The sequence below is a fragment of the Lottia gigantea genome (assembly GCF_000327385.1).
Source record: "Lottia gigantea unplaced genomic scaffold LOTGIsca_76, whole genome shotgun sequence".
Lineage (NCBI taxonomy): Eukaryota > Metazoa > Mollusca > Gastropoda > Lottiidae > Lottia > Lottia gigantea.
This window is the reverse complement of record NW_008710536.1, coordinates 1,036,789-1,058,210: the sequence shown is the minus strand read 5'-3', so window position 1 is coordinate 1,058,210 and position 21,422 is coordinate 1,036,789. Positions and strand designations below refer to the sequence as shown.

The 21,422-nt window shown below is 32.5% G+C and overlaps 2 protein-coding genes across 2 annotated transcripts; one reads left to right on the top strand and one right to left on the bottom strand.

The window, feature by feature from the left end:
• Positions 1 to 1,248: 1,248 nt before the first annotated feature.
• On the bottom strand, positions 1,249 to 9,819 carry LOTGIDRAFT_196563 (hypothetical protein). Its single transcript, XM_009066438.1, has 15 exons — positions 9,645 to 9,819; positions 9,279 to 9,313; positions 8,961 to 9,056; positions 8,376 to 8,459; positions 7,858 to 7,938; positions 7,217 to 7,348; positions 6,848 to 6,973; positions 5,643 to 5,804; positions 5,040 to 5,348; positions 4,421 to 4,576; positions 3,823 to 3,929; positions 3,593 to 3,665; positions 3,155 to 3,279; positions 2,657 to 2,755; positions 1,249 to 1,606 (listed from the first exon to the last, which is right to left on the bottom strand). The coding sequence occupies exons 2-15, from the start codon at positions 9,309 to 9,311 to the stop codon at positions 1,519 to 1,521; spliced, it is 1,671 nt and encodes a 556-aa protein (XP_009064686.1). The 5' UTR covers positions 9,312 to 9,313; positions 9,645 to 9,819; the 3' UTR covers positions 1,249 to 1,518.
• Positions 9,820 to 15,141: 5,322 nt separating this feature from the next.
• LOTGIDRAFT_236188 (hypothetical protein) lies at positions 15,142 to 20,758 on the top strand (the record flags this gene model as incomplete). The annotated part of the gene is made up of 10 exons (XM_009066437.1): positions 15,142 to 15,195; positions 16,119 to 16,239; positions 16,637 to 16,761; positions 18,222 to 18,312; positions 18,743 to 18,864; positions 19,212 to 19,308; positions 19,659 to 19,780; positions 19,946 to 20,033; positions 20,282 to 20,406; positions 20,685 to 20,758. The coding sequence occupies exons 1-10, from the start codon at positions 15,162 to 15,164 to the stop codon at positions 20,756 to 20,758; spliced, it is 999 nt and encodes a 332-aa protein (XP_009064685.1). The 5' UTR covers positions 15,142 to 15,161.
• Positions 20,759 to 21,422: the final 664 nt, after the last annotated feature.

Below are 21,422 nucleotides of genomic sequence, written 5' to 3'. Positions count from 1 at the left end.
ACAGGAAGGTTGAACTATGGGTTTTTGCTCAGTGACTTTTCTAGGAAACATTAGGTGAAGGGGTCGAGCATGGGCCACAAAATATTCCAGGGGGAGGGGGCAAAGGCCATACTTTCACTTTGCAAAATGATTAGAAATTTGAAAGTGGGAATGCAAAAGCCGGGGCCAACCTCTTTTCATGGTCCTCTCTGGCCCCCCACACCTTCCATAGCAACGCCACTGTTTTTGGTTAGTTCCTGGCATAGCCCAAAATAAAAACTTTGAATTTATCAAGTTGGAGAAATTGTGCATTGCTACTTGTAGCTGTAACTAAAGGAAGCACTCTTAACATACACCATAAACGAACAATTTCATTTCTGTCCCACAAAAACATTTACACTCAACATCTTTGGTGTCTAAATACACATATAACAGCAAGCAATAGGGCTCAAACACTTTTCAGAAATAAAAGCATACATACTCTTAGTCTACAATCAAATAGGTTAAAATATAAAGAAATCAGTAAAGGTTACCCATTTCAACCAAAAGAGACAAAAACAAAAGAATATGGCCATGCATCACTGAAAAATAGTTAATCCCAAAAAATTAGTTCATAAGAAAACTTTTTTTCAATTATAAATAAAATGTATGACAAAAACATCATTCTTATCTGGCCAGGCATACATAGAATAGAACCCGTTTACACAGTCAGAATTTTGATTTATTATGAGCCTAATTTTCCAAGAAAACCAATGCATTCCTTATAACCAATACATACATTGGAATCCATTTGACATTTTTTTCTCAAGGCAAAAAAATTTGAATGTTGGTACAAAAATTCCATTTTTACTTGAAGCACTTTCAATTGCTATTATGCACTTATAGGGTTTTTTTATCACATAAAATTACATTATCATTCCAACAATACCAGATACTCTAGGGATGTTGATTTGCCTGTTTTTGCCAGTCCTGTCATTCTTTCGAAGAATTATACCCACGTTATATAAACTAAACTGGTTTTACTATAATTTGTCCCAGCAATCATGATTTCAGATGTCTTTTTGGCAATGTGGAAATCATTCGTGACACATAAAACATATAATTATATAAATTTGCAGGGCTGTTGATTTAAATGTATTAGCCAGTACTGACTGATTGTAAACCCAAACTGTTTGGCAGCAACGTTTATGCACATTTAAATTCTACTGATCTATTTTGTAGAACTTCATCCATATACTAACCTGACATACTTAAATGTTGCCCTTTGAATTTTTTTTAGCACCAGCCTTTTTTATTGACTGTTTTAGCCAATCATGTTGGCATTTCAATGGAAAACTAAACTGTTTGGCACTAAGAATCACACCTCACATATCAGATATATCTGATGGTCTGTTGATTTAGATATGGCAGTAATGTATAATTTAATCTCAGAGTTTCATCTAATGATGGAACTTTCAGGACATTTCTTGTGCACATCCTTAATTTGTGAATATTTAAAATCACAAGATAAAATCTCTGGCAGTGAACATTCTAGTTCCTTCATTCCACAGATAAATACTTTAAAGCTTTTATTCCATATTTCTTGGATAAATCTCTTTGGAATTCCCCTTTCAGTGATTTTAAACACCTGGAAATTAGATCAGAGAATATTTTTACTCAACTTCCTTAAAAAGATTGTACAGAGGTTTTCTAAAATTTGTATGTGTATAGGGAACACATATAGCATTGATTTGCACCATTTCATGATTTTCACTATTTCAATCATATTCCCTTATATATCAGTAGCACCTTTTGCAATAGTAACATCTTTAAAAGCTTACTTTTAGTGGAATTGCAAGAGTCACAGACATCTATTGAAAATTGGAATGGTGCAAATTGATGCTACAAGATCCCTGATACACATAAAACGTTAAGAAAACCTCTTTATAATCCCTTATATTCAGTGAAATTTATATATTTTAATATCAATATTCCTTTGAATAGATAATGTAGCATTCTGATTAAGATAGCTTGCCAGGCAAGGTAATATACACCAACTGGCAGCTTTGATTTTGAATAAAAATATTTAGCAGTACAGTAACAATTACCAGTATGAAATATTCAATCTTCAGCGTGGGACTGAATAATGAAAGCAAGTATTGTCAAAATCCAGCAACAATCATACCATTTACTGTTTAAGAGCTAAATTTGAAAGCGTTTACAGGAACAAAGGCAGTAACTCATACTTAATATTTTTCAATTCTTCTGATTTTCGATAGAGTTCAAGAATTGTGCCTTCTAGAGTGTTTACGAGCTAAAAATTGAACGCGTTTTCAAGAACAAGTGCAATAACTCATACTAAATATTTTTCGATTCTTCTGATTTTCGATTGGGTGATTACAAACACACACCAAGTTTTGTCAAAATCCGTCAAGAATTGTGTCTTGTAGAGTGTTTACGAGCAATTGTGGATGGACTGACACACGGACGGACATGGGTGACAGCAATATACGCCCCCCATTTCATGTGGGTGTATAAAAATACTTATCTAGTGTCTTGTATGGTGCTTCTTCTCGAGTTATTACAAACACCATCCATGATCTGATGAAATTTGTTTTTAAAGCGTGTTCAAAAAATTGTGTTTCAAATTTTGCCCAATTATGTCCAAAGTTGTCAGAATGCATGAAATCACACTTACCTTCTATATAAGGAACTTGATCTAAATTTTGCAATATCAAAACTAGGTGCATGTGGCATGTGTATCATAAATGCATTTGGAAGAACAACAAACTCATACCTTGAAAGAAAAAGTAAACTAGGTTTCAACAATGTCTCATCTTTTTATTACATTTAGAAATTGTAATATTATTATCTCTTTTCTCTTTTTTATGTCTAAGGTGTCAATTAATATTAAAAAAAGTTTTGGAAAGGCAGGGTAAGAGGCTTCAAGTCCTACCAAAATGTTGTTGTGGACATGGGTGCTTAAAGTGACCAGATGTTACTTTACAATTGCAGATAACATATTTTGATAGTAAATTCAGTTTGTTACATTGGCATATAAATACAATGAATACCAGAAGAAAATCAAAGCCTGTAGCCAACTTTTAACTCTGAGAAGTACTACAGAAATTGAGTTCAATCCCTCTATGAGTCTATAACCTCAAATACTGGGTTTCGTTTTTTAAAAATCACTCACCCTTGAGCATCTAATTCCATGATATGTGAAACTTTATTCCATCCGAATCCCATAAACCTCTGATCATACTTTGGTATATCACTTCTGACTACTACATAGGGTTCAAAATCAGCTTCCCAATTCACCTACAATAGAGCACCAACTACTCTTATATTCAAGATCACAAGATAATTTCTGATTCCAAGGCAAGTGCTTTCAAGAGTAAGCCTAGTATCAGATTCCTTATACTGGATTTGTCCATGCCTTTCTAAATGAATGTCTCCATGGAGGAGGCTGTATGTGCATCAAACCTAGGGACTAACAAGTGGTTTTCTAGGCTTTGTTTGTGCATTAGTCATATCTTGCTTTTATTTGTTCCATTTCGCCAAAAGGCATAAATCTAATGGTATAAGCTTTAATGTAGTAATATATATATAAAGATATGTAATTAACACTTACAGTATATGGTGTTGTTGCAGTTCTCCATTTATCAAAATTAGTTGGAGAATGTCCTTGAGGCCAAACATGAAATCTGAAAAAAAAAAAGCAGAGAAACATTAATTGATAATGATAAATTAACACAATTTTACACTTGTTGGTGAAACACCCATCACAGATAGCATCTTTAAGGCTGTATTGTTATTGACTTAGCTCCTCTAAATCAGTTATGTAGTAAATAATATTCTCACCTGAATGTAAACAAACTACCCATATGTAACATAGATAATAGTTCAGATTTAGATTTAGGATATGTTAATCTATATCTTTGTGTTTCAAAAGCTGGAACTATCAATGCCTACAAGAGATAATAGTTCAGATTTAGGATATGTTGATCTATATCTTTGGGTTTCGAAAGCTGGAACTATCAATGCCTACAAAAGATAATAGTTCAGATTTAGGATATGTTAATCTATATCTTTGCGTTTCAAAAGCTGGAACTATCAATGCCTACAAGAGATAATAGTTCAGATTTAGGATATGTTAATCTATATCTTTGGGTTTCGAAAGCTGGAACCATCAATGCCTACAAGAGATAATAGTTCAGATTTAGGATATGTTAATCTATATCTTTGGGTTTCGAAAGCTGGAACTATCAATGCCTACAAAAGATAATAGTTCAGATTTAGGATATGTTAACCTATATCTCTGGGTTTCAATAGCTTAAACTATAATGGTCCAAAAGAGTTTAGATGTAGCAATAGAGAATCATATATTTTGACTTTTAAGCTGAATAATTAAGGATTGAATTAGAGCTGAATTTATGAAACACTTTAACAATTTTCTTACCTTCTTTTGTTCCTTAAGATCCATCATTGGAGCTGCTTTCTTTAAGTATTCATATAAACCAAACATAGGTAGAAAATCTATATCAGATAAATACACATAGGGTGTTCTTACTTGATTTAAGGCCACATTACGTAAATAATTCACTGGAAAAAATTGCTGAAAAACAAGACAACAAAAACAGACATCATCTATTTGCAGGATTTTGAATTTCTGGAAATGAAGCGCCACAAAGGCAATGAAATTCCATTTCCATTAAAGATATTTCACCATCAATTTCAGAAACCAACCACCCAGGTTCTTAGACTGACTATCAAACTATGCAAGTTACCTAGTCTGGATTTGTCTATTTGATACCTCAGACCTGGCATTTTTGACAGTTGTAAAACAGACAAAATTTGTATAAGGATTTTAAAGCATTTATGATGTACATTATCATTTGTTGACACTACTTACAAGATGTTGTAGAAATTTTTTGGACATTTTTGTCGACCTTTCTCATTCTATGCTACCCAGTTTATCCAGGTTGAACAATACTCATCAATTCAACATGTGTTTTAAAAAAATTCCATCACAGACCACATTCTGGCACCTTATCTTTTAATAAAATAATGAAGCTTACCCCATCTTTATATACCACATGATATCCAACATTTTTACGTGCCATTAACGTGTCTGACCCTAGGGCGTAACGTAAAAACTGTTGAGCTTCAGCATCAGATATATATAATGCTATACTAATAGGACCTTCCCAATGTTGGCATATTAACTCTAACATTTGAACTCGATCCATACTCAACTGAGCGACTAGAGTGACATCATCATCTGAAGGTGTATAGTTATAGTCTAAATAATATAAATGTGTTCTATGTACGATCACACGCTCTCTTCTAAAATCATAACATTCATCATCTTCATTTATAGCATTGATCTAAAAAAAAAATAAATAAAACTTAAATTGATAAATTGGTTATACTAGCTATGTGTATAGCTTTTCAAAATCAAAATTTGACATCTAGTTCTTCTGCAATTCAACAAAAATTGTTCTCATGCTAACATTGTCCAGTGCCAATGTGCCAATGATGCCATAACATTAGCAATACCATTGTGGTAATTTCCATCGATATTTCTATATTTACTTGCAGACAAAGCCAATGTCCATTTACATTTTGAAAAGTGATACAGATAAAGCTTTTTTGGCTAAGTTTGAAATACATTTTCATACCTGTTCTTCTACTTGACTAGAGGAGCCAGTTGTTCCACAACCAAATAATTCTCGACGTAATAAATTACCATCATATTCTAAAAATGTTAAATACATATTCCTAAAAAATTCTACATGTTTATTCTTGACTTTCATCTTTCTGGGAGAATTCCAATGAATAATCTGAAAAATACCAAAAAGAATTTGCATATAAAAACAGAAACGTTATATCAAGCGGAATTGGGCATTGGTTCAAATGAATGACTGCTAATTTGTTCAATTTCGCCCCATGATTAATAACAGCAAAAGAAAAATCATTCAATACTTATAATTCTGCTAAGCATATCATTACTGCCTTGTACATTCCACTGACATGGTAGCTTTAATACAGAGCTACAGAACTTACCTTGAAATCTGATACCTCACTATAAAAATATTCTGATCTAGTTTTAAACATGGTAGCTTTAATACAGAGCTACAGAACTTACCTTTAAATCTGATACCTCACTATAAAAATGTTCTGATCTAGTTTTAAACATGGTAGCTTTAATACAGAGCTACAGAACTTACCTTTAAATCTGATACCTCACTATAACAATATTCCGATCTAGTTTCTAACATGGTAGCTTTAATACAGAGCTGCAGAACTTACCTTTAAATCTGATACCTCACTGTAACAATATTCCGATCTAGTTTCTAACATGGTAGCTTTAATACAGAGCTACAGAACTTACCTTTAAATCTGATACCTCACTGTAACAATATTCCGATCTAGTTTCTAACATGGTAGCTTTAATACAGAGCTACAGAACTTACCTTTAAATCTGATACCTCACTATAAAAATATTCTGATCTAGTTTCTAACATGGTAGCTTTAATACAGAGCTACAGAAATTACCTTTAAATTTGATACCTCACTATAAAAATATTCTGATCCAGTTTCTAACATGGTAGCTTTAATACAGAGCTACAGAAATTACCTTTAAATCTGATACCTCACTATAACAATATTCTGATCTAGTTTCTAATATGGTAGCTTTAATACAGAGCTACAGAACTGACCTTTAAATCTGATACCTCACTATAACAATGTTCTGATCTAGTTTCTGACATGGTAGCTTTAATACAGAGCTACAGAACTTATCTTTAAATCTGATACCTCACTATAACAATGTTCTGATCTAGTTTTAAACATGGTAGCTTTAATACAGAGCTACAGAACTTACCTTTAAATCTGATACCTCACTATAACAATGTTCTGATCTTGTATTATCACTAAGTTGTACATTCCATTGACATGGTAGCTTTAATACTAAATATGGATGTTGTTTAATAACAGCATTGAATATATCCTGAAAATAATCAGTTGTAAAGAATGAATTTCTTTTATACATATTCAGTGTCAATGTAATGGATTGTTCAAGCGCTAAGGTCCATTGCCAAATAAGAGACCCGAAATCAGCAAGCTAAATAAAGTATCTGAGCTAGAAATCACACAAAATCTAACGAATAAATAAAAACAATTTCCAAGCCTAAATTTTGAATAAAATTGACAGAAGATTTCTTTATGAAGTGTTCTAAGATTGAGAAGATACCTGGTCAGCCAATGAAGTAGCTAACATTGTCATTAATTCTTTCTCAGCTATTAATTTCCACATCTGCATCCAGCCAATTTCACGTAATGCTTTTAAATCTAATAATATGACTCCTGTATTGAATCCACGTCCCTAGAAAATAAGAGAGAAAATACAAATATTTACATTTTGAATGTTGGAAAAGGAACTTAAGAGATGCTGGATGTGATGTGAAGAGTGCATTAGGCAGAGATTTTTCACTCTTTCTACTAGTGATGGCATGATACATCTATGAATTGATACATTATCATATTGTGACGTGTGTATCAATACGTGTACCAGTCATACAACTACACCTTATACAAATACAGAAAGAATCTAAAGTAGATGTTTCAAGTTTGAATGTTAAGAAGTTACCTATTCAACAATATATCACTAGTTATATTATTACCTACAATAAATACAGTTGAAAGTTTCATTTCATTTTCTTCCAGTGCGCCTTATCACGATTAGTATTGTGTTCAATTCCATCTTGAATGATCCTTGATGATTTCATATCTACATTATTAATTTTCTCATTAATGGGATGCCATGTTCGTTCTTTACTTGTGATTGCATACTCCGAAAGGATAAATCTTGGTAAGTAAGATTGTAAAACTTACCAAAGCTGGCCAAGGTCGGTGGTTTTTCCATAATTTTCCTAAATACCAATCACTTTGGTTTTCAACTAAACCTATCATATTCTGTAAGTATCACAAAACAACATCTATATTATTTCATCAGTTCATAAAGCTTTATTTCAACTATCTATATCTTTTTTAAGAATGAGAAATTGACATCATGTTTGTCTTTAATTTAAGAAGAATGCACCAGCAGAATTGAGAACACTCAAATTATTCAGTCTGTTAATTTCTTTAATGATATGTACTTGATTGAGCATATGAAAACTTGCAACTCCATGCAGTGTGCAATGCTAAGCTACTCTTAAACATACATAGCTTGTAGCACACAGAGCCTTGGTTTATTGTCCCAACCAAACCCTCTTCAGACCTACATCACTAACTATAAGAAACAGGGTTGAAAAAGTCAATATATTCTTGGTACCTAGTTAAGCAAGCAAGCATGGATCATTTCAAAAATTTGTTTGGGCGCTTATATATCATATAGTTAGTTCAATTACCTGTTTATCTTTTAAAATTCTAAATATTTTCCATAATTCAGCTATATCAGTAGAGAATGTAACATCAGTATCTAATACTATCACCTAGAATATAATATTACATGACCTTTAACGCAAGAGTAAATTAGATGACAGTAGAATCTTACTACTGCTCGCATATATCTTAAGAACCAGCTATACCTAGTCATTTGGAGAGTCCTAATGGCAATTACTTGGATAATCTGTACAGGTAAGTTATGGTTATAATCTCAGCATGTAAAAGATTGGTGACCTTAAATAACTCATCTTTTCTCATTATTTCAGGTTAAGCAAAATGCAGGAAATATTGATGCAAAGTTTGGGTCAAGGAACCATTAGTAGGACATAAATTAAGACAAATTTCTACTGATGAACATTCCAGTAAGAATATACACAGATCATACTGATGAACATTCCAGTAAGAATATACACAGATCATACTGATGAACATTCCAGTAAGAATATACACAGATCATTCATGGTAAGAATAGTCAGCAAAGTAAAAAGTAACAAAAAAAAAACAGATCTGCAAATTAATCTTATAATCTTATACTATAAAATAATTACCTTTTCCATATCTTTTGGCAGTAATTTAGGTAAAGTTAGTTTCATTAAACCGAATATACCAGAATAATGATGATTTGGTATCCACGCTATATCAGGCTAGAAAAATATACAATACACATCAGTTAATGGCTTGGAAATTTTCATATCATTTAAGCTCATTCTGTTGACTGTTGAAAGTTTGTTATACATTATTTTTGAAAATAAGAGGAAACACACAACTGGACAAAATATTACGTTTGTCATTTGACAGTTATTTTTTTTTATTGTCAAATACATATTTTAGTTTTTTAATTTTAAAAAGTTAAATTGATATCCTACCTTAACTTGATCAGCTGGATAAAAACTGTACATTACTATAAAATATAAAAAGACTATCTACAAGTATTGAGCAAGATAGATAATGTTATACTTTTCAACTATTCAACCCATACTGCTTGGCAATTACATAATATAATATTCCACATAATGGAAAATAATTTCTTGATAAAAAGAAAAGAACAACAATGAAAATGAGTTTTTCAAACACTTTTCTGCACCCAAATTGGAAAAATGAAGATAGGCAATGCCATGAAGTGTACAGTGAGGTAAGCTTTGCCAAAACAGTTGCATTAGCCATCTGGTTTTGATCCTTGGATGCTAATTGACTTTTCGGAAAATAACATGGCATCAAAAAGAAAAAATTACCTTCAGCAACATTCCATGTTTCAAATAAAGTTTTTAATATTAACTCTGCTACTGTATCTGATACAAAGTGAAAATGAAGTGGATTTTTTCGATGAAATAAAATACTTTTGATTAGAGTGACAACATCTCTGGTAGAATTATGACCAGCACAAACAATAGCTACTTGTACCACCTGAAAACAAAATAATACAGTTTTTAAAGATGGGTTCCCTTATTTTCATTTAGGAAAATGAAAATCCTAATACTTATATGAATAGAAAGTAGGGGTGTTCTAATGATTTGGAAAAAATACCAGTTTGTCTCACATGTCCATAAATAATTCATAATGAGCTAAATTAGAAGGTAATTACCAGCATAATTACAATGGGTGGCCGATCAAGAAAGGTCAAAAAGTGGTTTTTTTTTTCCCAAAAAAAATAAGAAAACCCATCTTTAATAATTTATTTAATTAGCCAGTAATGGTATCTTATTCTTAGTGAAGAATTAAGGGTGCATTCTGTTTTATTTTGAAGATCAAAAAATTATTTTGCTCAAATTTATGTTTAGGTCACTATCCACCTAGTTGTTATCCTTATAAAATATAGTTGTTTCTTATTTTTTCAAAACGGCAATCAAACACAATATTGCTACCATGGCAGTTCAGGATTTTTTAAAATCAACTTGAAATAGAGTCATACCTCACATTTTGGTACATCTGGTTCAGTACTAATACATCTTATTTTAGTTTGATTACTATTATCACTACCATTAACAGATACCATACTCATTCTTAACTTTAATAACTGATTCTGAGCTAAACTGAAATAATAAACATTACATTCAAAATAGGGAACAAATATCAATGTCAACAGAGTTAATAAGGCAACTAAGCATCCCTTTTTAATCTCTTTTAGAGAGTCCACAGAGCTGAAAATACAGTTAAGTTCTTTATTCTGAATTCTGCTGGTGGACAACATTGTTCCTAAGGTCATTCTCAAACCTATCAGTTTTAAGATTTTCATCTGAAACTTTTGAATTTGAGCTCAACTATACTAATCTTATGAAGGGTGATGCAGGGCATTTTTGATTAATAGAAAACAATACTATAGGTAGATCAAATATAGGTTCCGTCAATTTGCCACATGCATAATTTGACAACAATATTTATTCGCTTTCCATGCTCATCTTAAGTGTCTTACTCGCACAACCACTCCGGTTTCCTATTTCTGTTCAGTCACCTACCTTAGTTGTTGTTTGAGTTTAACATTTTGAAACTCTACTTCTCTAACTTTATCGGCTAACTTAGTTTGTAGTTCATCTAATATGTCACTATTTTCATAGGATAATGGAGCTGAAATATTCACAATCAGTGTTATATTTCACTTTAGTAAGAAAATATTTTGAAAATTCTGAATATCAGATTCAAAAAAGTATTGATGCTATAATACACTATGCAATGATAAAACTTGCAAAAAAAGGCTCATTATGAATAGAATATTCTAATCAAAATACTGATTACCTCTGATGTAACCAATCAATCATTCTCTCACAAAATTGCTGGAGAAGGCAGAAATTTGATTGGTTAAAGTAGAGATAATCAAATTAGGTCAAAGGGTTATTGTGACGAATGTTCAAAAGACCTGTCTTTAGACCCTACCTGAAGTAGCTATATCAAAAATAATAGCTGTTAAAAAAACAGAGCGAAATTTTGGTGTAATTTCCATTTTACTGTAAAAAATCTAAAATCTAATCTAAAAAATTCATTGAGAAACTCCATTTTCTGAAGCATATTTGACAAATTAAATGGTAGATTTGTTTTATTTAACACCATCATTTTTAATAAGAAGAGTCATTCTCTTTAAACTTACCTTCTGATTGGATTGTAGCTATAATATATAACATAAAACTAACAGGTATAGCACCAATAATAACCATAACAAATAATCCTTGTCTTCTAAATTTCAACCACATCTTTAAATATAACAAATAGCTACATATATAACAGCTATATATATCATTATCTGTATCACTTTCCAGAATGAAGACCTAACCTATGGTTAGGCAACAATTCTTAAAAATGAACATAGTATTGACCAGTCTAAAATATGATATTATGACGTTATAGGTATTATCTGCAGCACACAATATTAACCTCCTGAAACTCATCCAATCTGAAACTTATCTAATTGAAGACAAATCAATTGTCTGATTTTCATCCTAAAAAGGTCTAAGCTTATATAATGTTTATGTCATGACTTGTACCGGATATGTGCACAAATATCTTTGCTTCACTATACAGAAAAACTATGCTCCTTCATATAAGCTTACTAAATAAACATTATAAATACATAAGCTTATTCATGCTCACACATATGGTGATAAATATATATCAAAGATTATCAAAATAAACCCAGTAGACAGTAGAATGGTGACAAATTGTTGAATTTTGTCATTGATGCTTTGTCTTACTAACAATGCTATTATGTGCAGTTTTAAAGTGATTTAGTCCTCTAAATATGACTATGATTGCCAAATGAAAGCTTAGAAGAGTCAACTGTTTACAGTAAAAATTCCCATATGTGCATATCTTCATAATACTGATACCATACCTTGTGTTTAAATCGATGCATTTCAGTTCCTCTTTCTTGCATCAAATTTTAATGCTTTTTCTCATCCAAAAGATTTAAATGGATAGGCCAATTTTCTGTATTTTGGCATTCTTAATTTTTACAAGCCATCTACAATTCAAAAGACAATAACGTAAATCACGTTCAACAGGAAAATTAAACAAGAGAAACTAATAATCAACAAGTAAATACCAGTAGGCTCAGTATTACCCAGGTAGGAAAAATTCTGACTCCAGTGTGCTTCTGTAATGCCTAAAATCGGTACATATCAGTATGATTAAAATGAAATGTCTTTTTTAACAAGGTACCAGTACTTATTCTCTGTGTTTATAGGCCAATAAAGACATTATAATAATCTACACAAATATTTTGATAACCCCATCTCAAACGAAACCTCCATTAGATCTATTAAGTTTGACGATGATAAGTTGATCTAGCCTCTTTTGATCTTATTAGCCTAATGAAATTTTCAGGAAATTGGATTTATACTTCTAATAGCTTAATGACATTTTATATATCATTACTATCTAGCCATCATATTAATAAACGAAGAAGACCAAAAATTATATATGTAAGAATAAGCCAGTTCCCACCTTGTGTCCGATGGATATTGATATAGACCTATCTCATTTCCGAGAGTTCTAAATTAAACTATACGAGGCCAACCGAAAGCAAATTGTAGCAATTTTAGTGGTATTGACCTTTCCATGGACAAAGTTTATGTCATTAATCATAAATTTTCCACGTTGTTCTAGATTTATTCAAGTGTTTGAAGCCCTATAAGCCCCATTTCGACTTAAAACTTTCTTTGTTTACCTTTTTTCTGAAATTGTCCACCATCTTTAAAAACAAGTTATTTCCCTTTGACTATATCACAGGGACTTGAACAACTTTTAACAGCCGAAAAAAAATAACTCGACTATCATCAGAGAGTTATTTCTTTCCAATTTTCACGAATTTTTAGGTATTACAAACTATGTCTAATACCTTGACATCACTAGGCACAATTGTGACAAAGGAAGTTTGTGATTTTATTCGATTATACGCTAACGAATACAACCAATCAAAGCCCGCGACAGAAGACTATAAATGACACGGCTGTCCATTCTTGCATGTGTTGTGTCTCGTCCTAAACATCTTCAGTGTTTTGATTTAGTCTACAGCAGAAAATGAAAATGAAAATATATAAGAAACGTGACTAATGGTGTCAAAGGTATAAGACAAAGTTCGTAATACCTTGGCATGGTGAAAATTTGCAAATAGAATTTTGAGGCATAAGCTTATAATGCCTGAATAGAAAGAAGGCCTAGATTGTAACTCGAAAGCAGTAAGCCCCCATTGACATCTAATGGAGTAGGCCTTATAATGCGTCACTGATTTTGTGGTAATTGTAGACCTAATTGTACATCTTTTTCTTTTCATACGACCATTGACTAGACCTAATTTTTTCGACTTCACCAGCGTAGGACGGACAGTTAGTAGTAGGATGAAAAATCCATTTCATATTGTTTTTACGTTAAGGACTGCTGCACTCTGCAATCTTACAACAATTTTATATGAACTGTAATGTAGGGCAATTAGGAAAAAAAATAGAAAGAACAATTATTAAACCCGATAATTAATTATCATACCATATCAAACAGGGTTATCTTGAAACTAGATTGATAAGTCATATGACAAGCCTACTGACGTTAGAGAGACCAAATTTTATTGTAGGATACATCAAACATTAAAAGCGTTATTTCCGTAAAGGTCTCAATTCCACATACAGACAACATATAACGTAACTGTCAAGAGATTATTTCATGTTAACGACATGCATTTTCAATATAAAATACTCATCGTGGCGGCTAGACTTTAACATGGAGGTTATTTTCCCAATACATAATTATAGGGCTTTAAGCTTTAAGTCTTATATCTCAATTGCAGGTATCCGTGTCACTTTTCAGAATGACCATTCGAAGTCATGTTCATCTACGAGTTAATGAAAATCGTGCATGCGAAATAGCCATGGCCCGTTATCCATATTTTCTAGTTTTTTGATTTATGTTTAAGTAATGAAAAAAATGAACCAATCAAATGCTCTGTTAATACTGAATCTGGATTGAAATTTGATTGAACTTGATCCAGTATGGATTCTTGTCAGATTATGGATGATGACTGTAGTTTAATTAAAATGATACCAAACTTTCGATTCGTTTTTTATTAGCTTTTATTTTTAATATAGCCACTTCGTGGTGCAGAAAAGTAAGACGTAACACTCCATTTCATTTCATTTCAGTCAGGGTGTAAAGACTGGTCTCTTAAACATTCGTCAACATAGACTTTCGACCCAATCCTGTCTCAGCCAGGGGTTGGGAGATACAAAAAGATACAATTCTTACACGAATTTACCCCAAAATATCTGTTCAAACTAATTCTAATTTTCAAAAATGTTCTAGAAAGAGAACGTTATCAGACGCTCCAAGAAGACATGTGCCTTTGCGCACCAAAGAACTGATGCATTTTGAATCTCTTCCTCAACAGTTGCCCCCTCCTATTAATTCTGCCTCCCATTACTTCTGTAGTGCAATCTGGTACAGCTAAAACATCCCCTGTTATAATAGCTACAAAAGAGATGTGTTATGAAGGGTAACTGAGATACCGTCATGGACCGCTAATGATTCCCCCAGTCTCGGGAGGCTGTCGCTGCCACTGTGTTTCAGAAGGGTTTCGATGATGAAACAAAGGACAATGACGCATACCTGGAATATAATCTCAATATTAAAATAGGTCTTTTGTGTGATAGCAAATCAAGATAAGGGGATGGGAATGGACTCTGCTCTATGATAATTGATAAATAGATAAGATCCTATTCAGTTTTCTTTCAATCGTCCTCCAACTGCAGTCATATATTTTTTAGCTTTTCAAAATGAATCTTTTATTATTGGTTGCCGCTTTAGGAGGTAAATTATATTTTTATTTTTTTTATTTTTAAATTGAATGTTCATGATAAAGATTTTACTTACCTGCATGTCCTTTGTGATTTGTTCTGAGATAAATAAGGATTATCCACTTAGCTGTATTAGTCAACCTAGATTGTCTGATTCACCTAGTTTTATTATCAACCTAGCTTTTCTAATTCACCTAGCTTGACTGGATGATGAGAGCAAGGGTGGCTAAGAGATTGTTATAGAATTGCTAAACTTGAGGTTCAAGAGCACAGTGTCTCGTAAGTCTTCCGAAGTGGCATAATTCAAAATCATTTTCATTCAGAATTATCGGTGATCAAAATTCATAAGTTAGAATCAATACCCTTCCTTAGTAAAATAAAAATCATTTACCTTCAAAAATCATCTTGAAAGCATCACTGGCATCCGAAATCAACATGTCAGAATGATAGGCGTTCTTTTAAGTAATTGTATGAGGATCATTGGCATTTGAAATCACTATGTAAGAATCATTGAAGAATCATTCAAATTAAATGTCATGGAACCTGTGAGGAAAATCAAGTTGTTACAATGACATTTAAAACCACCCGACTTCGATGTCAGTGTTATCAAAATGTCAGAATCACCAGCCTTCAATATAAATGTCAAAATCATCAGCCCCCAAATGTCAATATCATCACCCTTCCAAATCAAAACGTCCGAATCCCCCAGACTTCAGAAACATTCGAAATCAAAATGTCAGAATCACCAGCCTTCAATATAAATGACAAAATCATGAACTTCAAAATCATCAGCCCCCAAATGTCAATATCATCACCCTTCCAAATCAAAACGTCAGAATCTCCCAGACTTCAGAAACATTCGAAATCAAAATGTCAGAATCATTAACCGTCCATGACAGTATCTCAATTACCATTCATAACACATTTCTTTTGTAGCTATTGTAACAGGAGGGGTTTTGGCTGTACCAGATTGCACTACAGAAGTAACAAAATGTGCGGATGCTTATAAAGCAACTACATCAACAATAGACAAAACAAATCAACAAGCTTTATGCGAGTAAGTTTTATATAAATATATAAATAAACGAATTTTTGGTACAGTTATCGTGCTCTTCTTCAACAGCAAGCAGATACTACGACCCAAAGCTAATCGTTTAATTAGCACGATTTATGATACGTTAAAGAGATAAGGATGAAAAAAATCATAAAACCACCTTAAAAAAAATTCCAGAATTCCTTATTTTGTCAAGAAACGTGTTTTACACGACACACTTTGATTGGTTAAAGATAACCTCTTTGACATTGGGACGGGCCTTCGGTAAAAAAATAATATTTAGATTACAATGTATAGACTAAAAATATGATAAAACAAAATCTGAAATTGTGATCTCTTTGCACATTCGTCGGTAACTCAAAATAGTACTAATGATCTGATACTCATTTTTATTGTCTAGTGCCTTGATAGTGGAGTATGACTGTTTAAAATTATGTGATGCCTTTTGCACTGGTTCTGACAGAAGTGCTCTAGATACGGCTTTAAATGATAACGTTTTACCAACGCTTATTCAGGCTTGCCCAGGTAAGTTATATCTTTTTTGTTCTAAAAATCAATGCAATTCCACTAGAACTAAGCGTTTGATGACGGCACTAATTGCGAAAGTCCTTCTATGATACAGCGTATTTTGCGAATTGTGACGTCATCAAACGTTAAGTTTTAGTGGAATCATACAGTTCTATGGTGGAATTACGAGAACAATACAATATAGCAATAATCAGAACTACAATGATGATTATCAAAAGTATATGATACAGAATAAATATACACTCCTGAAAGTTCATGTGAAATCAGCCACAAAGTGAACAGATCAGAAAGACAAAGGCACAGAGTAAAATGCATATGAGAAGAAACATCAAGTAAAATTTGGAACCACAGATGTCTAATCGAAAATTGGAATGGTGTTCCCGTTATACATACATTTTTTAGAAAACCTCTTTATAATCCATTTAAGAAAATTTAGAATTTGATCTATCACACACATGTAGAATTTGACTTTAAGAAAATTTAGAATTTGATCTATCACACACATGTAGAATTTGACTTTAAGAAAATGTAGAATTTGAGCTATCACACACATGTAGAAACTGGCCTTGGAGAAAATGTAGAATTTGAGCTATTACAGACATGTCGAATCTGGTCTTTAAGAAAATGTAGAATTTGAGCTATTCCACACATATAGAATTTGCCTGTAAGAAAATTTAGAATTTGATCTATCACACACATGTTGAATTTGCCTTTAAGAAAATGTAGAATTTGAGCTATCACACACATGTTGAATTTGCCTTTAAGAAAATGTAGAATTTGAGCTATCCCACACATGTTGAATTTGCCTTTAAGAAAATGTAGAATTTGAGCTATCCCACACATGTTGAATTTGCCTTTAAGAAAATGTAGAATTTGAGCTATCCCACACATGTAGAATTTGCCTTTAAGAAAATGTAGAATTTGAGCTATCACACACATGTAGAATTTGTCTTTAAGAAAATGTAGAATTTGAGCTATCACACACATGTAGAATTTGCCTTTAAGAAAATGTAGAATTTGAGCTATCCCACACATGTTGAATTTGCCTTGAAGAAAATGTAGAATTTGAGCTTTCACACACATGTAGAAACTGGCCGTGGAGAAAATGTAGAATTTGAGCTATTACAGACATGTAGAATCTGGCCATTAAGAAAATGTAGAATTTGAGCTACCATACGTCATGTAGAATTTGCCTTTAAGAAAATGTAGAATTTGAGCTATCACACACATGTAGAATCTGGCCATTAAGAAAATGTAAAATTTGAGCCATCATACGTCATGTATAATCTGGCCTGTTAGAAAATGGAGAATTTGGTGTACTTGAGTACTTGAAAAACATTTAATTTAATGCACAACCCCAAGCTATAGTGTCTTACCTAGTGAATCACATAGATTTGAATCTATATGCCAATATTCTCTAGTAGCGTGTAATGGTATTGTTTATAATTTTCTATTAGGTCAGGTTTGTGAAGCAGATTTGGCAAGTTGTACCAATAATTATACAACAGGTCAACAGTTGCATCAAAATGATCAACATTTAATCTGCAGGTATATATGTACATATCATCATTTTCAAAATTAAATCATATTAATCAAAAGGAGATGTTCTTTACACAGAACCGTTAACTTTTGTTCAACCTCTGACCGATCAAAAACGTTCCCAGAAGTTCAATAGACGCATGCTCTAGTGATTCTTACATTGACTATATCTATATTCGTCGTCATGTTAACATTCAAACGCGGATAATTCTGGAAACATGGATTTGAAGGATCAAATTTTGACGGTGAGCTGTGAACACTATTACTGATCGGTTTAACTAAAACAAAATGCTAAGACCAAGGGACAATTGGCCCAAAAATGGCGCATCTGTCCCTTTAAGTGAGTTTCGGGGATCCATATTTTAACATTTCAGGAATTGTACAAGCCAAATAGCATAATAGAGCTGGCCCGTTGATATGAATCTTACCTTTCTTTAAGGGACGCCGCTCAATTTGAAGTATGTTTAAGTAACATTCAGTCAACATGTAAACCAGAACAACAAGCTCAAATTACAGCCACATTACAACAAATTAGACCAAAAGTCTCTCAAGCTTGCAAAGGTTAGTATAATATTAACAGAGATAATTTGTTTCTATCCTCTTTTCTGTGGGTTCCTTTACTCTCTCAAAATTTAACTTTCATCCAATGGCGTAATTAACCATTACACGTTGACGGTCTCATATGGGCTATTTTGCTCTGGATTGATTTAGATTGGTTGAATGGATGACACATATTAAGTTAATTGTCGTTAAATCTGGAATGAGTGGCGAAACTAAAAGCAAATAAGCTTACATAACGACTGAATTCTGAATATACATTTAAAGGGTGGGAGGGTTTAACTTCTCCGAAATGTATTGTCTTAAAAAGTGGTCTCAAATTCCAAACCATATATCTGTTTCTTGCATAGGTGAAGATTGTCAGGTGCAAGCCACTAACTGTAATGACCTTTGGAGTCAACTCTTAAATGGTGCTGTAGGATCAAACAATAAACAGCTGACATGTGTGTAAGTATCAGTGTGTTGGCGAATTTGAAATTTGACGACAGTAGAACTGGCTTAATTTTAACGTTCGTAGCTGTCCTCAACATTATTTACAACATCAAATTGGAGCGAGAACGAATTTAATGGAACCTGGTAATCGTTTGCAAACTTCACAATTGGTAAAAGGCGATAATGCCCAGTTTGTAGCTTTATCAAACCTAATTCAATTGGTGTTTTTTTTAATCCTTTTCGTACTTTTTGGTCGAGTTGATATTCTTGGGACAACAAACTTGAAATGCTACCATGGGAAAATGCCAGGCAAGCTATTTTCGATATCGACGAATAACAATATTTGTTCAATATTTGTTTTAAAGGAGTGACATGGGTCTCATTATATGTTTACAAGACATTGAAGCTGAATGTACACCCCCTCAAAAGGCAGCAATAGATGCTATGGTCACACCAGCTACCAAAAGATTAACTGACAACTGCAAAGGTATTATTCAGTATTAGTTTGAAGCGTGTTTAGATTCGTCCTAAGTTTTCCTAAAATCGATTATATATATATATATATACTTAATATTTTGTGAAGAGAATATATACGGTAGTGGTAGATTTAATATATTTGACTAACTATATTATATTATATTTTAATCTACAGGTCAGGGATGTTCACCAAAATTAATAGAATGTACGGCCAACTGGAATACATCTATTCAGGCAGCCAAAACTTTAGATACACAATGCACGTAAGTAGTCTTCAAAGTTCAAACGTTTCAGAAATGTTTTTAATTTCTTAATGTCACCATCGGTTTTTCGATTGTTTTGAGCCCCCACCCATATTACAATAAACATCAAAAATATCAGAATTAAAAAAGTAATATGATTTAAATAAGATTTGGGTTCCTCCTTTTTCCCAGTTTTCTCACTGGAAAGTCCACCATGGGACTTTGCCATGACGTTCAGTGGTCGCTAATATCTACTGGTATTATTACAGAGCTGATAAAGGTTATGAAGATTGTTTACATGACTCTGAAGTATTTTGTACATCTCAAGAAAAGACAAATGTAGAGACTTTGTTGAAACCAATTGCACCAAAAATAACTGAACACTGTGGAGGAGGTAAGATTTTCATATCAGACATTGGTCAATAGTTAGTCAATAAAATTTTCTTAAGTTATGACCATTGATGTCCGATTAATTTCTGGGTGAGAATATAATTCCTTACATTAAATTGTAAGAGAACCGGATGTCGCATTTTGATTCTGAAAAGTAATAGGGATAGCTTAAATGAAGACTGCATACTTTGTAATTATAATCTGAGGGTCAAAATTAGGCCAGGTTCTCCGCCGTAGTACAAGTACAGTGATTTCGGCTAATACTTACGCTTTATTTTTCAGTTGGGGATGTAAAACCATGGTCATTCATGACTTTACTGTTTGCCGGTTCACTTTTAGTCAAGAGATTTATTTAAAGATATTAACTACTATATATACTTACTGGACAATTACCACACATTTCAGTATTTATCGATATATAAGCCATCAGCCTCCGTATTAAAAAAAATCATACTACGAATTTCTGTCGTAGATGCATTTCTAGATCTGTATCTTGGCACCCATGAATTTTGATCATGACATTTTGTCGGAAATGGAACCCGGAATTGAAGGTTCTTATCTAGAAAGGATTATATAATGTCATTTTGTCATGAATTTCGTTGGACTGAACCGTTCGGGAGAAAATATATTTGGACCAAATTTCAAATTAGATTCGATTAAATGGTTTAAATTCAACGATTTTTAAAATTAGATTAACAACTTTGTCAGTTTTCTTTTATTTTGAAAGAAATTTGAAAGACGGAGAAGAAATGAAAGATTTCAGAGTTACAGTTTCATCAAAAAACAATCAAGAAATGTCCAATCAACTCTTCGTTTCTCGTCCACTTTCGACCTTTCGACTTCAGTAGACAAATTGACGTTTAATAACAATTGAATGAAATATGTGGAAATTGTATATATATTGTACAAACATAACAATACCCTATACATAATAAAGAAGCTTTTGGTTGATAAATAAACACTTGTACTTGAGTACTTGAGTACTTGAAAAACGTTTAATTTAATGCACAACCCCAAGCT

Excerpts from the sequence above, each read along its gene's own strand:
- LOTGIDRAFT_196563 (XM_009066438.1), bottom strand. The coding sequence starts at position 9,311 with ATGTACAGTTTTTATCCAGCTGATCAAGTTAAG. Across the intron at positions 6,974-7,216 it reads CTACTTCATTGGCTGACCAG|GATATATTCAATGCTGTTAT; the intron begins GTATCTTCTCAA and ends GATTATTTTCAG. Across the intron at positions 3,666-3,822 it reads GGTAGTTTGTTTACATTCAG|ATTTCATGTTTGGCCTCAAG; the intron begins GTGAGAATATTA and ends TTTTTTTTTCAG.